General features: G+C 41.9%; 1 protein-coding gene across 4 annotated transcripts in view; it reads right to left on the bottom strand.

Moving 5' to 3' along the window:
• The window catches only part of rgs3a (regulator of G protein signaling 3a), a 120,890-nt gene that overhangs the window by 61,257 nt on the left and 41,172 nt on the right, over positions 1 to 18,461 (bottom strand). For 3 of the 4 annotated variants that reach the window (XM_076757340.1, XM_076757339.1, XM_076757338.1), the window contains one exon: positions 2,095 to 2,229. In XM_076757340.1, the coding sequence (XP_076613455.1) occupies positions 2,095 to 2,229 (135 nt within the window). Of the gene's footprint in view, positions 1 to 2,094; positions 2,230 to 14,119; positions 14,341 to 18,461 lie in introns of those variants that run through there. The other variant, XM_076757341.1, reaches the window with a different exon arrangement.

Raw genomic sequence — 18,461 nt, 5'->3', positions numbered from 1 at the left:
ATTGACACAGAGCACGGGAAGTTGTTTCGCTGTGGAAGCTCATGGATTTTATGTTTGAAACAGAGTTTAAATGTTTAAATTGGTGGAAATCTTAAGTAAGTTCATCAAGTTCACCCTAAAGTAGTTCAAATATTGGAGAGTATTCAAATACGGGCCAAGTTCTGGGTCATTCACACTTCTGGTTAATGAGGTCCCATCCTCAATCTTTTTCAGATGAACCATATGGGCAAAAATACACACTCATATACAGGGACACACACAAATACACACACATGCAGAGCGAAAGGGATGAAAGACTGTCGGCTTGTCCCTCTCTCTGTCTCTCTTTCATGTGCTGATGAAATGAAGCCCTAATGTACAACAGGTGTGACAACTCCACACAAGGCTATTTATCCTTTTTAATCACCTTTCAGCTAAACTCAAATTAAATCAAATGTTGGACTGCTTTCAAATTTATGAGGCGAATGGGACGTTGTTGCTGTTCATCAAAAATGAAAGACGCAAGGAACAAAGAAGGAAAATAATAATAATCTAAAGGAGTAAATGCATCTTAATTTCACGCCTCTGAATACTCTTCCAGAGGACACGGCTGTATCAGTTCAGTCCAAAGTTTTGTCAGATTGGCACTCACTTGCACAACTCTCACAAAAATTTCCTCAAATAGCAATTGGAGGAAAAAAAATTGAGTAGATTTCCCTTGGTAATGCTTGAAATGACCGAATTGGGCCACAGTAATCTCATCTTCCCAGCAGCTACCCTCTTAATCAGGACGGTCAAAGCCCAGTGAGCACTTTAAAGATCAACTACAGTGCATCGCCCTGCACCGCCATTATGAGCAGGGGTGCAAGAACTTAACTCAGCATTGTTGGTACTTTCTACACATGGATGGATTCAACTCAGTCTGATTTAATGCTTCCAAAAGAATAACAGGTGTGCAGTGCAAATGTGAACTGTCAAAAGGGACTTAAAGCAGCTATAATCAATATTTTTACATGAACAACAAATCAAATGATTGTGCAGGCTTGGAAGGGGGTCCACAGAGAATTAACACCCAACTCTGCAGCTTCCCTCAGCTCTATGGAGCGTTTAGCATCTTTCAGGTCATTGCTTTCATTTTCTAGCCTGTAAATTTACTGCTTTGCTTCACTTTCATAGAGTTGTTTTTGGGCACTGAAGGCAGCGAAAAAGCACAAAAGATCCCATCACCAAACAACAGACGAAGTTAGCAGCTAGTTGGTGATAATTGTGGAGCGTGTAGCAGCCTAAGAGGCAAATATTTCCCTCAGGAGTTTGGTAGAGACCAAGGGAATATTGGTCTTACAGTCATCAGGTTCAACTGGCCTTAATTTGTAAGGACAACAGCAGCCATAAACAACAACTGCTCAGCACTTTGTGCTATGAGACGAAAGTTGAACATAAATGCAAATTTGTAAATGAAAAAACCAAACAGGGCAGCTGGCTGTCTCGAATCCCACAGAAGAATTTGAGTTTTTAATGAATAAATAGTTTTTATGCATCACCACAGTTAAACTGGCATGCTGAGAAAACACCTGGTATCCACAGAGCTCAGGACTCCAGTGGGTTTCAGATGATCACAACAAACATAGTTTACCACAGCTGTGATTTTGTCAAGGTTCAAAGTTCAGTTGATATTAAGTGCAGAACATAAACCAGCTTTTGCCAGCAAATATCACTCTTTTGGCATAACTGAACAGAGCCTGGCAGGGCTTAAATTGGACTGAGCCGATACTCCACTAAAGCAGTGCAACTATTCAAATTCTGCCAGATAAAAGACAGCATTAAACTTGCCCAAAGAAATGTAAGAGCTGAGTGGAAAATCGGAATGATGGTAATGTGAGCTGCAGGAGAGTGTTATATGTTACTGATTGAGTGTGCACGCTTGGGAGTGTGTGATGTTCACGGGGTATCTGTGATGGGGGTATGCACAAATATATGCATTCCCATGTGTTCATGTGTTTTCTGAGTCATCTTTGGCCTCACATGAAATTGGAAATGCTCCTTGATATATGTGTGTGTGTGTGTGTGTGTGTCTGTGTGTCTGTGTGTGTGTGTGTGTGAGTCTGTGTACCATACCTGTTCAAAATGCGGAACGTGAGGCTCCCTCCTGTGAAGCTGAAGCTGCTTGTCAATGTTGTCCTTCAGGCACTGGCACACGCGGCGCTTCTGGTCTGCTGAATAGGCTTCCAGGCTGAGCAGGCAGTCACACTTCTAGAGACAGAGAGAGAGAGAGAGACAGAGAGACAGAGAGAGAGAGAGAGGGAGAGGAGCAAGAGGGGTGGAGGAAAAGACAACGGGCAATTAGGTATCTACTGTCAGAGAAGTGAGGAAGTAGTGTCTCCTTGGATGGTGAAAGGGTTCAGGAAGGGTAGAGGGAGCAAATTAGAGGATTACAATAGGAAGTAAGACTGCAAAAAAAATGAATGAAAGGCAAAAATTAGTTTTTTTCTTGTATTACAGGCGCTCTTTAATGAGACCTTAACAGTAGAGCTACCCGTGTGTGTGATGAAGAGAGGGCAGTGAGTGCTTTCCAATAAGATAATGACTAACAAAAAGAGCATAATCCATCACAAGTACAGTATCAGAGGTGTCGTGTTATCGTGTGCATGAGTGTACAGTGTGCATGAGACTTTTCTTTTTGCACATTCAGTTGTCATCTGAACTTTGTTTTCATGGCACCACAGACTGGAAAGTGGCACTGGGTAGTAAAATGCTAGCATTAGTGAAATTAGATAATGGCCAGTATCCACTTTAGGCAGAATTTGATATGCTGACAAAATGATTATGTCACCAGTGGCAAGATGGTACTCCTCAAAGAGTACAAATCAATACACCCCTGCTGGGAAATACAACTATTTGACAACCAGTGGTTGAGTCGGAGGTGGCAGAGCTTGGTCAAACAGGGGCATTAATACCCCTCGGCTGACTCTCCGGGACATCCAGAATCTGTGTTTGATCACACTGATGTCCACATTAAATCTCTAATAGTTTTTTTGTTTTGTTTTGTTTTGTTTTTTTGGTCATGATTCCGGTTATGTACTTTTGATGAGAGACAGATGCTGTACAAACAAAAAAAAAAAGGTTTGACATAAAGCACATGAAACCCATTCACAATATGTCAACTGCTCCAAATCCTAATTCGGAAAGAGCTTCTGAGCAGAGTTAAAGGGAGGATAATATCAAGGGTATGAACACCTTTGGCCAGTTATTGTCATTTCAATCCTGGAGTCGTTTCCAGGCACTGTCACCTGTGTTACTACAATGATTCCTGATTGATGGGGATTATTTTAGCTCCGTTACATTCTTGAGACTACTCCATAACCTTACATACTGGTGGAAATACCGTTTAGTAAGCGCCTCCTTGTTACAGCTCTTCATACGTATAGGCTAGTATCATTCAGCTCACGTAGGTACAGCACATTTCTGCTATGACAATCCATAGTTATCGACCTCATTAGAGGAACTGTGTGGTCCTCTGACACAAAAAACGTATGGCTCTCAGGGCACCAACTACCAAATCCCTATCCAGCCATTTCCACACTCTCATCCACCTTTGCTGTTGTATCACTAAGGTATACTGAGTGAAGAAATAGCTTCCATTACTCTTTCCTCTTCTGATTAAACTCCAACATGAAAGGAACCCATTGTGCTCAAGTACAGCTTTTCCCCCCTTTCCAATCTGATCATTTCCATCTACCTCAGCTGTTCAGTTTCCGGCGGCATCGGGGAAAAAAACATTTGGGTCCTGACATTTTTGGGCACAAGTCAAGCTATAAATAGGTTTTTTTCCATTTTGTGCAAGTCTTCGGAGATTGACTGAAGTCCTCGGGGCTTTTCTTGATGCTCGCTGTCCTGGTCATTGGTGAATCATGATGCTTGTCTATTTGCCTGTTTCCTGGCTGCATGGGCTGCTGCATGACCTGGTGTGTAGCTATCTCGTGGACTGTCTGTCTCTTTTAATGTCAGTCAATGCCCTGTTGAAGATGGGGATGCTGCTGTTGAAGGGCCTGATGGCACAAATTGTTTGGTGGTTTAAGTCCTGTCATTGTTAGTGATACTAATGCAGGTTAAAAAGGTATTTAAAGCCTGTGTTAATGGAAGCAATGTCAAGACTGTTTGGCCTCGATGCAGTATAAAATGTACTGCACACAAGGCACAGTTGTGTGTTAATCTAAAGTGTCAGTATTAAGGAATATTTTGTTGCTAATTCATTCAGAATAAAAAGAAGGAACAAAGGCAAAGAGGAACGAGGTACAGTAAGAGACAGAAAAAAGTCAAAAACGGAGAAATAAAGAGACAAAAACATGACAGAGATGCAGGCTAGCTAGCAAAAGCATTTATGAAATTGAGCCTGACTGTTTCCAATTGCACCACAAGATGATGAAATAGTGGCTTTTTCAGAGCGGACAGAAATCAATGCTGATGTTCTTTGATATCCATCATTTGGACTGAATCTGAGTCTAAAAGGGTGCAGCAGAGGCCATAATGCTTGAAACGCATGCACACACACGCACACACTGACTTTAATGTAAACAACTCGCCCCTGGGCAAACCCTTATAATATCGCCGTCAGTGAAAATCTCATAATTCAATTTAAGGTTATCTTTGAGTTTGCGCGTAAAGGATTACATGATATTCTACAGGTCAGGGAAGGTCAGGAAAAACACTTCAAAATCCAGTGGGTAAAGAGGCAGAAAGCTGGAAATAATCCTGTGTCCCTTGGTTACTGAAAAGTTTACTTTTTGAGGGCAGGCTGTTGCTTACTTGAAATGTAGGGCTGTGATCACAAAGGATGTGGGACTCTATGAAAGGCAATTTCACTCAGTCCACCACTTTGCTCCAAATTGAAATAGCTCAAAAGCTTTTGCATGGTCTGCTGGAACATTTTGCTCAGAGATTCATGGTCCCCTGAGGATGACGCCTAATTATTTTGCTGATCCTTTGACTTTTTCTCCTGCATCACCAACAGGTCAAATTTTTAATTTGTCCAATACTTCAGTTTATGACCAAATTCCTGCAACATTTAAAACACTCTCTGCCGTATATTGTGTTCAGTACTGATTAACATATGTTAGCATTGTCAAACTTTGATGGTGACCACTGTAATCATTACCTAAACAGTCATTGTGCGAACAGCCTCATAGTGGTCCAAGTGTGGCTGTGGACTCTTTCTTGTTTTAGGGAAGATCTGCACACCTAAAGCTGAAGATACTTCAAATCTGTGCTGCAAAACTTCCCTCAGTACCAGCAAAGATTTTGATCAGTTCCAGCCTTACTTTGCTTTTATTTATGTAAACAGGAAAAATGGAGGAGAGAACAGAGAAAGTTTTTCCTCCTTACTTACCTGGTGGCATTAACTAGCTGACTAATCGACATCACTTGACATCACATTATGGTTGCCTCGAGACAGCGAAGTGACACTTCTTACGCATGCACCATATCAAGATGGAGCAGTGTGCCAACTGACATTCAATCATGTCACGCTAATGTCACCTGTTAATGCAACCCACCGCTTCCCAACAGACACAATTTCCACAGACCCAATGTCTTTTACTCGTGTCTGATAAAGAAAAGATTCGTCTGTTTCTCTGTCTTCCGTGTCCTTCGAGCCTCAGTTAATAATTATTTGGGATGTGTAACACTGTAAAAATAATGCAAAGGTTCAGGCTTTCCAGAAAACATTGCCTCATATGGCTAGGATTTTCCAGGCAACTCCCTACTCTCCCACATTCGAGAAAACACATCTGCTATGAAGCAGCTCGAGGTCCCAGAGGCATGCGTGCACCTGCATCCACAGACACAGTCACCCAGCTTTGAAATCTGTACACAGTACCAGTTTAAACTCTTAGTATACTGTCTTAAGGTAGTTATATATTAACAACACTAAATGATTCAAACATTAAAACAACCAGCTGGGACTCTCTGCTCTATGACTCAGAGCAAGGCGCAGGTCTCAGAGCAGCATGGGGACTTACATCCTAATCTGTCAAAGACAGGAAGAGTGTATGTTTACACAGTCTTGGTGTGTAAATATGTGGCAGTGCATCCTATACTGTAAACCACTTACTGACATCATGCATATTTTGTCGTGGGTAAAGAGAGACGAGGGGGAAATAACAGATGGTGACGGATATAGAATAACATAGAGGTCACTGTTATTATGAGTAATGCAGCGCACACAGCAGTGCATTTCCTTTTGCATCATTTCTTCAAAATGAACTATGCTCTGCTGGGGGACGACTAATGATGATTTATTTGTCTCTTGCTATTAATTCCAGCCATGAATTTCAACTTCCCATTCATTTTTGTTAAACTGGCCACTGTTTTGTGCTGTTTAACTGTGTATTATTGCAGGTATCTGGGAGAGTTTTTCTGACAGCAACTTGCACATCATTTCATTACATCAGTTAAAATAATCAGTCACGCCAGCAAATGAGTAAAGTGTTGACAGCTGGCCGCAGACCACATATTTTAGGCAGAAATCTTCTGGAGCCAGCTGGAGCTTTCTATAATGTCCTCACTGCTGTATATTTTACAGAACAGCTGTCTGTTAGCTTGAACAAGATTGAAGTGCTTCTTCACTTTTATGATGCACACAGAAACTTAGCTTTCCTTTTAGGGCTAATACAAAAATACACTGAATAAAATAGCATCATATTCATGTTGGGACCAAATCACCTTCAACATTTGGACTGTTCTGAGTTTGCAGGGAGTTCACTGGAATCTCCCTGCCTCTGTGAGAGCAGGTCTTTTGGGATTTTCATGTTAAGGTCATGCTGCTTCTTGGCATTAAACAGCATCCGGTCAGTGACCCAGGCTGCAGCCCCAGAAACAATAAATTATCCTTTTCCAAGACAAACGCTAATTTGTCAGTTTCAGCCACAGAGTCAGGTCGTAAATGAAGTCATTATTGTTTGAATAATGGAGTGGCTACTGATCTTTTTCATAAAATAACTGTAGTAGCTAAAAAGGCAAATGATTCCCTCACTCCAGCTCCTACTTTAGTTCTCCCCTTTTTATACATACACCCGTCCAAGAGATAAACATGAAAGCTAATGAAACAAAATTCAATGAATGGCCACTGGCCTGCCATGGAGTGGCTAAAAATACAGGCAGCATTTCCCCTTAATCAGATTGATTAAAGTGCTCCCTGGTTGAAACCCTCCCCCTGAGCCATCTGGCAGATGAGTTTTCAGTGTGTCACTGGACTGCTGTCAACACGACTCACCTAAGGTGCTTCAGCACAGGTTAGCTTGGTTTCAGTGACAGCTAATGTACATATTACTATTGGATGGGCGCACGTTCAGGTATCATGTTCTTCATATTGCCTGGTAATAATGACCTAAGTCGAATGTTTTTCTCTCATGTGGCAAAGATCGCGTATATATTATGAATGTTTAAAGGAAGAGTTTCACACTTTTGAAATGATAAGACAGATTACATATCTGTATGCTAAATATAAAGCAGCTAGCAGTTGATTGGCTTATCTTAGCGTGAAGACTTGAGGTAGCTTTGTAAAAATTCATTCTGCTCTTGGGATGGACTTTTATCTGAAAGTTTATTCAGACACACATGAGAGTGTTTTGTGTGCACACATTGGAGGCAGATACGGCTCACTTTTAAAAGTAGATTGTAAACAAACAGTTAAAAAGCACATAGCAGGAGAGTGAGCCTATGACAAACACAGAAGAAAGTGAAATCTGCTCCATCTCAAGTGAACACCACTGAAGATCACAGCATTAAAATGAGAAAACATATCCTCAGTGTTGCAATGGGAATCTCTGTAAGGCAGTAAAATAGGTCTAAATGAAGCCATAATGTCACCAGCAGCACTTGCTATTACAGGATTATGGTAATGATTGTGAGAATGCTGCAAAGTATGTTTTTGTAATATTGCAAAAACCCTAAAATAGCTTTGCAGATACTTGCCAGACACACTAGCAGGAATGCTGAAGTATGAAATGTAAAGTGCCTGTTAAATCAAGTGCTCCTCTGAGAGCTGAGGCTTTTTTTCCATTGCATGTCCTATACACTGAAACACTGTCATACCCTGTTAGTCTTAGCCCATATACTGGTGCTGAACATGGTATCGTGACCACCACAACTGAGCTGGTTCTTTGTCCTATTATCTCATAGTTTGCTTAACGAAGAGCACGCTAGTATAGCCTAGGGTTTAATCCCTGGAAACAGGATTCCATCAATTTGCTTCAATAATTATTAATACCACCAAATAATAGACTATAGTAGATAAGGTTGGGAACCAATAAGTTTCTGCATATTTCTTCTTGTTGCAGTTGGTGTTGCTTGAAATATGTTTTGACGGTAGCTGAAGCTGAATCAAGCGCAGTTCCCAGAATTCCCAGGATTCCCAGGATTCCCAGGATAGTATGCTCTGTTCCTGGGATAGAAAATGTTTCATCTTGGGGAAAAATATTACTCCCTCCTTATTACTCCCTCCTATAGCCATTACTCTCATGCCTCAAACCTTTGGACAAAACCTTCAGCTTCTCTGCACTGGGCTATAGGACTTCACTTCTAAGCAGTGATGATTGTAACTGAAGCATTTAATGGGCTTATGGCTTCCAATTAAGTCACATGTAAACAAGAGCTAATGATGCTTAAGTAGCTCGCTGACTGTTGGTACAGTACATAATCACTAATGTCACTGGATGTGGGAGCCACTCGTGCTTTACACTCCCTCGCTGTTATTTTCTGTATTATCTCATCATCACTTGCCTTCTCCTGTGAGCTTTTTGAATTCCTCCTCCTCGTTTCATAACCATGCTAATGGAATGACTCTGGGGATGGCCGGTCCAACATTTTGGCTCGAACAGAGATATCTCAGCATCTAGTGGACTCCATGAAATTTTGCACCAACATTCATGGTCCCCAGAGCCTGTTGAGTTTGGTGATGCCTGGACTTTTCCTCTAGCACCACCATGAGGAAATTTGGTGAAGGTGTCTAATGCACCTGGACATTGTATCCTTATAACTTTGGTGATCTTCTGACTTTCACTGTAGCGCCCCCAGCAGGTCAAAGTTTTCACTTATACAATAAAATATCTACTTCAAAGAGATTCCCGGAGGATGAATCCTGCTGACTTAATCAATCCTCTGACTTTTCCTCTAGCACCACCATGAGTTTCACAGTCGTGGTTTTGCATGAAATGTCTCAACAACTATTGGACTGACGTCACATTTATCCGCTTGTGACAACTCCAATGACTGACATTTACACTTGGCCTCAGGTGATTCCAACAACTCTATTGGTATTAATGACCTTGATAATGACCTCTCAGTCCCACCAGTCAGTTTGAACTAAAGAAGCCTCTTGAATGAAATGCGAAATGTTGTCAAGTTTCTACAGCGAAGTCCAATAGCCTTTGATTCAGCCCTCCTTGGATACCCATGACCCGGGTAACCGAGAATCTTCACAGACATTACAATGTCAGCACTGTAAGCCTGTTAGCATGCTGACTTTAGCATTTACTTCAAAGCACCGCTATGTCTGCTACAACTGCCAGCATGACTTCGACTTGTTCTTTCTCCACAGCAATTTTTATTTTTATCATTCCCATTCATGAAACAAGAGACTACATCTGACTGCATCAGAAAGTCTTGTGAGGTCAGGATAAGAATGACTGTATTGATGGATGGCTGAAAATGTCATTCCTGAACTCGGAAGTCAAAACCCGGTTCAGTTTAGATTGAAGTTGAGTCCCTGTGATGCTCTAAGGTAAAGGTTCTGGCTTCATGCTTTCCTATGTGGTCTCAAAGATGACCCCTGATGGGGCAACTGCTGTCACTGTCAATATATTGCACTAAACACAAACAAATACATGTTTTAAATTCCACAAAAAAAGCAGAAAATGTAATTTCCTCTGAACTCAGCGGCTTTCCCCACACTCTTTCATCTATTTCAAGTTTGTTTCTCCGGTTTCCACCTCGGAGATCTTCTGTGGTTTGTGAAGCAGCCATGAAAAGAGCATGTACACTGGAATCCTTGGCCTGGGGCCCTTCCTATAGCCACCGGGTAGGATGATAAGCACATGATAGGGCTAGATGAAGTTTTCTGAAGTCACGCACTGTTTCCAAAAGGTTCCTGTGTGTCTTTTCTCGGCAACAGTATTTTTTCATGTTTGCTTTCGTCATGATCATTACTCGGTCAGAGAAATCATTGACCGCTTGGATTCTTTTTGCCTTTTCACATGATTGTATCAGTTATGCTTTTATTGCATAAGCATGAACGCACTATTTCCAGCCTCAGACAAGATTAGCATTCAGGGGCCTCATTTATAAAACTTGCTTACGCACAAAAAGGGGCTTGAAAGTTGCGTACGCAACTTCCTACGCAAAGGTTGTGATTTATAAAAATAAACTTAGCGTGAGAATGTGCGCACCGGTACGCCAACTTTGATGCTTGCGTACGAACATTTTGGAGACGGGGAAACTGGCGGTGCAGATGGTGAGGTGGTGAATTGAAGCCAGATTGATCTCATACATTTAATGTCATCACATATCAGACTTATAGACCCGCGTAATCATAAACACCCAAGTCTGCAGTGTTATAGATGTGTTCCTTTAGTGAGCCGTTAGGCCTACTACTGTATGCACAATGTTCATATATCATACTTCCATCTTCAAATGATACAGAGCGGTGGATGGCACTGATGGATTAGTATTAATTGTGACAAGATGTGTAACAATCATTCAATTTGCTGAGTAAGCATATAAATAGTGCGGTGACACTCGTGCGTAATGCTGCACAATGGATGCGCTGGCACTGCTGGAAGATCACGCAAACGGTAGGATCAGGATGGAGAGAAGTTTTCGGGACCACGGAGATTCCCTGGCCCATGATGATGACTGGCTAATAAGCCGATTTAGATTCCCTAAAGCGGTGCTGTTGGATCTATGTGCTGAACTGGGCCCAGTGTTAGATAGACCCACTCGCCGGAACCGCGCCACCCCGGTGCATATCCAGGTGCTGACCACTCTGGGGTTTCTGGCGACTGGCTCCTTTCAGCGGGAATTAGCCGACAGGTAAGTGTCTGATATGATTAATATTATATAATGTTACATTGTCTGTCTAAAGCCCCTTTTGGGTATAATTCAGTTAAATTGTGTCCTTAGGTCTGGGATATCGCAGCCATCCCTCAGCGCCATAATGTCAGCCGTTCTGGATGGCATTATAAAAATGATCAGTCGATACATCAGGTTTCCTTACACTGTGGGTGAACAGGCCAACATTAAAAGGCAATTTGCAGCAATGTCCGGTTTCCCAAATGTAATCGGCGCAATTGACTGCACTCACATTGCTATAAGGGCTCAGAGTGAAAATGAATTTGCTTATGTGAACCGAAAAAATGTACATTCACTCAATGTACAAATTATTTGTACCTCGGACATGATCTTGACGAATGTAGTGGCACGGTGGCCTGGGTCAGCACATGACTCATTCATCCTGACGCACAGTAGTGTAGGGATCTGTAGTTTCTGCCACAGATCGCTCTGTGGCACTGGAACTATTCACTGCGGTGACGACGTGCCGCCACTCATTTTTTTTAATTATTATTATTTTATTCGTGACGCCACTACCGTGACCACCAAACAAAATATCCTTTCTGGCCTCCACCTCACCCACAAGCACCTCGATTTTAGTCTCCGTAAAATTTATTTTTCTTTTCTCTGCCATGATCGAACCTAAAATGCCATTGATCAGCAGGCATATTTATATGCAAAGTCATTCATGAGGTACTTTGCATTGACCATTCATGGTAAAATGTGGGTGTGTCGGGGGCGGGATGTGAGGTGAATCCACCTGCGCAATCTTCCAGGTGGAGTGTGATTTATAAAGGGAAAATTGCGTGCAGGTGTGAGTACGCACGTTTTATAAATCCGAATATTTTTTGGCGTACGCCATTTTCAGCTTTTGGGCGTACGCACACTTTTAGTATGGATTCTACGCAATGTTTTATAAATGAGGCCCCAGGTCATTTACTGGGGATATGTATGATAATATGCGAGTGATCATCATATGAATTTAATGGAAGTGAATTTGATAGTTGCTGTGAAAACCTTTTATTGTTAAATCATTATTAAATACTGTATGTACATACCTATGAAAATGAAAGATCAATTATTCATTTGGAAATTACTTCTGCACACTTTCCCATAAAGGTCAGTGAATAATTCACATTCTGATTACCATTTGCTCTGCAACTGATGGAGCAGGAAGATATACCACAGTTTAGTACAGTATTGGAGAATATTTTCATCACTGAAAGCAATGTTGTTGGGTAAGTTGTTGGTGGTCGTAGATCTCAGTGCAATCATATTGCTAAGATGGAGATTTTTAAGTGATTATGTTTAGATGTATTGCCACTGTCACTGCAATCCTGCCCATCTGTGCTGGAATATTAAATCAGAGAAACAGCAAACTAGACTTTAAGTTGTGGCTTAACTGGCAAGAAGGGGGTACACTTCCGTTCAATCAGACCCCTAAGAGACCGGTCCTGCCCTAGCCATGTTATGGATGGCAAGCATAAAGTAGGTATTCTGCTGACAAGAGCCCCTGGGTGCATATCATTCACACCCTGCCTTCAGATGATAAGTGACAGGCTGTATATCATGCAGTCAATGATGTGCCTGAAGGCCTGGAGAAATACATCCACACAGAGATGCATAATATGGCATACTGTTCTGTGCATACATGCACACATAGCAAAGCGTCTATATGTGTACGTCCTTACAGATATTTTCAAGATGTCTTCCTCGTCTCGGAAAAAGCATCAACAGCGAGTCTTCACTTCCAGTCATGAAATTAAAACTGCACCATTATTTACTGTGTCCACAAACGTCACATGAACGTCACCCTACGCATAATAACCAAGAACACCCTGACCTTTTACGGCGCAGACCTCTTGCAGAAAAAAGACTATTTGTATGCACAGCACTGTGCTTTGTTAGCCTGATCACAGAGCTCCCTCGCTGTTCCACGGCCTACACGCAAGCCATCACACTGTGATTTCACCTAGTTTGCCAGTATCTCTCTGCACTTGGTGCATCTTATCTCATTTCTTCTCAATCAACACATTCTCTATGCTGTTAGGAGTATAAAAAGTATAATTGATAAATAGTAAATGTGCTGCATTTATGTAGCACTTCTCTGTCTTACAGACCACTCAGTGTCAGAATTCAAACTGTTGGCAACGCACAGAAGTGACGGTAAACAGGCCATGTTTAGCAAACTGCAGTAAAAACCCCAATCGAGACATATTCCGAATGCGCTGTACACATTTCCAAAGAATGCTCCACATATCCCACGTGTCTTAATCAGAAAATGCTATTTTTATAATAAGGCCTAATTGCAAAAATCCAACCGGAAAATGCTGTTTGCACGACCCGTGACAAATTCAGAATTTTGTCATATTTGAAATAATAGTGGAATATTAGTGTGTATCCAAACAGTCATTGTCACTGCTGTGTTTGGTAAGTGGAGATTATTCATGATTTCATAGTAATTATGGGCGACTTCATTGTGCCAATTAGATGCTAATGGGTAGTCGTAGGGGAAATAGTGGTGAATGAGTGACCATGCACTTAATGGAATTCTCAGCTTCCCCTTGTATAGACCTCACACACATCATCAAACATTACTGGAAAATCGGGACCACATTCATACAGCCAGTGTTGGTACAGAATAACACCAGAAGAGCAGAGGATAACATAAGATATAATGGAACTGGTCACCTCAGTGTCACATAGTGCACTGAAAACACCATCAAATCATACAGCTGTTCCTTTTGAACCTACAAAAAGGCTTCCTGTAATCACACATAACTAGTGAATTTATCAAGTCTGACCTATAATAAACTAAGAACTTCATGCAAATGATTATGTATACGCTACGTAATTCACCCAAGACTCTGAGAAGCGCTTTCTTCTATCAAACTACAACTACTGCTCTTTCAAAAAATGGAACTATGATCTCTGTTCTTCTTGATTCGTGCAGTTCGGCCGCACAGTGAGAACAACACAAATCTCCCTCTCTAAACCTGTGAATGTACTCTGAGCAGAACCATCAGTCAGTGGCACTTACATCTCCAGAGTCAGCTAGCAGGTGCCGCTGAAGAGAGCTCGCCTCCCTGACGAACCTCTTCTTAGGCCCGACCCGGTCGGCCAAGTTGCCCATGATGACTCTGTGATGACCCTGATGCGCTCCGCTGGTCAATAATCTCGCACGGCGTCTCTCCTTGCTGTCTGTGTTTTCCGTTTACCTACACAACGCTTTCTTGCTCCCTCGCTTCCTGCGTCACTGACACACTTACACACACACACGGGCGCGACACACACTTGACTTTCCTTAAATCTGGGTTAGATCAGTTCTGTTTTGAGCAAGCGCTAAAATAGGATGACCTCCAGTGATGGAGGAGAAGGGCAGGAGCAGACAAAGGGAGGAGAGCGGACTGTGACAGCGTGAGATGGAGGAGAGGACTGAAAGTGTTCACAACTTCAGGGGAAACAAAGAGAGCTTTCCTTACTTCTGCAGAATGAAAGCGACATTTCAACTCACTCTGCCAGCGTCTTATACGTAACTAAAGGAAAATTCACTGTGCAAAGAGGTCATTTCAAAGACGGACGTCGTCTTCGAATGATAAACACAGCGGACAGAAGGAAGATTCTGAACAAGCTAACACATGATTTTGAGAGACTCGTGCGCTCTTTGCATTTTATGGTGCAGGAGATAAAATGCTTCCCTATGATGAGGGGATGGAGAGTCTGTGGCGTGATGAGTGAGTCAGTTGGGAAAAGCTGTATGAGGTGATGTGTAGGAGCCACATATGCTGCTGTGTGGTCCCGTGTGAATCAGTGCAAATTTGCACTGTTCATGTGTTTCTATTCTATTATTCAGTACACCACCGTATAAGTTATTTATAAATTTATACACATAATAGAAATATGGTATATTGTTTACTTTTAAGCATGTCTGGTGTTTTCTGAGACACGGTTCCTTGGTCAGATAGGACCTCAGATCTATCGTATATGTATGTATTTGCACAGAGAAACAAGCCATCAAACCAAAGATAAACTGGTGTGGAATAGGCAAGAAAAATCACCTCTAAAGTAATATATAAAATAAAATAAAAATCAGGAACATTGCTCCTCATCGCTGGTTCATTCTTTTCATTAGATAGGATCACAGTCTTCCAGCTAAAGGCAATGTTTAACTAAAAACATGCAGTGAGGAAGAAGATGGTGTCCTAAATCTCTCTCTTTCTCTGTTTGTGTGTGTGACCTTTGCTCAGACAGGCAAGAAAGAGCAATTCAATTAGTCTATCACATACCACACATCTCCCATGTGAGTAAACACACACACACTCGCGCGCACACACACACACTGAGCAGGGAGGGTCAAGGACACTGAAACACTTGAAACGTGTCTTCATCTTCTCTGATCAGCAGCAACTCAAGACCTCCATAGACGTTCTCTACCAGTCCCTTTGATATCTTTTCCTCACTCTCTCTCTCTCTTTCATCCCTCTCTCCATCTACCTCACATCTTCCTCCTCTTCACACACCAGCGTGCCCTACCAGAAGGACCAGAAGGTCAATTGCTGTGTATATGCGCTGCCCTCACTCAAAGATAATTGAGCGCCACAGTTGTTTAGCGTATGCTCAGATAACTTTGAGCCTGAATTACAGAGAGAGCATCTTCACTGATTATTTCATCGGCATATTTTGGTGGTCTAAGACAAATGAATGATATTATACATCTAAAATGACCTTTTTTTTTTTTTTTACAGTGTCTCTATGCAGCACCTGCACGAGATAGGAGCTAAAGTACAGAAACACTGTATCCAGTGTTTTAGTGTGGCTACTGCTGTTGCTCCCTGAGGTATGAAATGAACTGCTGACAGGTGTATCTATTGTAATAGATGACTGCACACTGTGTGTGTGTGTGTGTGTGTGTGTGTGTGTGTGTGTGTGTGTGTGTGTGTGTGCGGGCATCTGTCAGGACGATTGGAGGAATGAGTCTGACAGAGGACAGAGAGGAAGCTAAGCCAAGTAAATCTTTACTGGAAATAGGAGCGCACACACAACCTCTTTGCTGTTTGTCTGTCTTCTTGTCCATTTTCTCTCATATACTGTACCGTATATTGCACTGGTTTGGTATTTGGGGAGCATCCTTGCAACGCTGACTGTTTTGCCAGAGGATTGATGGGTCTTTTCAAGCCAAAGGTGTCAAACTGTCAGTGGTCACTGCTGCTGCGAGTGCGATCGGCCAATGAGAGATTTATTTGCTCATACATGGCATTTATATGAGATCTTTAAAGCTACAAGGAACAAAGAGCTTCCCAGAGAATACAAAAGTAATGATATAAACCATTCAGTAGGACATAGGACACCGCTGGAGAAAGAAAATATGATAACAATAAAAGCACAAGAGCTGATACAGCCATTCGTGCAGACCTTTTTAATGTGTCGTATAAAATCCAAAATCTGACTTTGACTCACTCAAACTCGCTCCCCTTCTCTCCCATGCCGTCTTACGTAAGAGTTTCTATTTATATATGTTGCCTAATTGGATAGACTGAATAATTTTAGAGCCTTTTCCTTCCTCTTTTCCAGCCCATGGGACAGATATCAGGCCCCTCTCATTCTGTCTGGAATTTCTGAAAAAAAAGGCCCTTTAAAAGATTCATAAGCTGCTAATGAGGTTATGCAGCACATTTCAAAGCAAAAAATAGTGTGACGATATGCGAGCGTGTGTGTTTGTGTGTCTGCGGCAGGAGGGGTTGGGTTTGGTGTCGTCGCTCAGAGAGAAGATTATCCCTACGAACAGACATTTGCAGCCGCAACAAATCGCAGGCGAGTCACAGCGGCTGGATGGATAAAACAAAAACGGAAAGTAGCCCCTACAGTTACGCAGTCTCTCCAGCCTAAATTTTAAAACACCTCTGAGACGTTCCATCCTCGGCATGAGTGAGGAGCGCTGATAAGCTAGTTTCATAACATGGCTTCCAAAAGGCTAAAAAGAAAGACAGGAGGCTGTAGATCAGCACTTGTCTTGTCCAAAATCAGGGATGTCCCGAGCTAATCTTAAGAGCCTGGACGTATCTGAATGGATCGGTATGAGCTACATTAAATCTGATCGAAATCCTCCACAGGCTCATGAAAAATAAAGTGTGCCAAATTTAGAAAGCTGTTATTTCAGCGTCTCAGATACATATTAAATAAACAGAATGATCGGCTCAGACTAGGCATCCGCAGATACACGATATTAAAGGAGTTGGATCCAAAAAAAAACTACAGAGAGTTCACTTTTCTGTGATGTGCGATCCAACACCCCTCTGGACAGGTGCCTCTGCTGACCACAGTGAGTCACCGGTGCAGCAACAAGGACTGGACCCCCGCTGGCTTCCTGTCCTAAACGCTACCAATTGTGCATGAGTCAGTCTATTCGCTGTGCCACCTGATCAGAAAGAGTCAAAAATTCTGCAGGGATGCGTGCCAATTATCTCACTCCCATTTCACCCTCATTTTTGCACAATAAAGTTATTTAAAGTTTCACATTTTTTCAGTCTATCTTAATCACATGTGAAGAGATCACACCCTGGGGCCGATTCCAAAGTAACAAAACTTTCACAGTCCTCACACTGTGTAAACTGTGTGACCAAAAAAATGTTTTATTGTACTTGTGGGCATGTGGGTATTGCCTTAGAACAGACTTAAAAAAAAAAGCTCAATTATCCTTTCAAGAGCCATTCAGACTGTTTCAAGCCAAACAGCCCTTCCATTAGGGCTGGATTCCATTATGGTTCTGGTCTCTCCTCACTCTTAGCAAAAGGAGCGCGTGAAGAAAACATTTAGGGAACAGCTTCTTATTTTAGCTGACAATGTTTTAGCCGGCAATGTCAACTCTCACTAAATAATATTTAAAAATTCTGAAGCAAGCAGCTCAAGAAAAGTAGGTTATAAAAGTAAGCAGATGCATTTAATCAACATTTCATATCTTACGTTCCTCCTCTCATTTTCAGGCTGTGGCCACAGGTTGTGAATATTAATCATGGTGCCATTCAAAACCGCTGTGTTTCTGCCTTCTTGTCCAAAAAAAATGCAGATATTAAGATATTGAGAACTAAACCTGAATATATTTGGGAAAAGGTTCACAAGGATTTAGATTCTGTTAGGGTGTTCAATACTAGATTATAGGCTTGATAAAAAGCTACTGAATCCCAATCCTACCCTTCACCATGGTGCCACCCAGCTACACATCCTTGGTAGTACATGAACTAGCATCCTAAGGAGTTTGAAGCACACTTTAATGTTCTGCCACATGACATTTTTTCCCATCAGGATAAATCTGGCTGGAGGTGTTGATGGTAAGGTCTCCAGACATAATTCTTTACATGTCTTCTGCACATTAACATAATAAGACT

This window comes from Chaetodon auriga, chromosome 19 (genome assembly GCF_051107435.1).
Source record: "Chaetodon auriga isolate fChaAug3 chromosome 19, fChaAug3.hap1, whole genome shotgun sequence".
Lineage (NCBI taxonomy): Eukaryota > Metazoa > Chordata > Actinopteri > Chaetodontiformes > Chaetodontidae > Chaetodon > Chaetodon auriga.
Note: the sequence above shows the minus strand (reverse complement) of the source record. Positions and strands in the feature narration are given on the sequence as shown.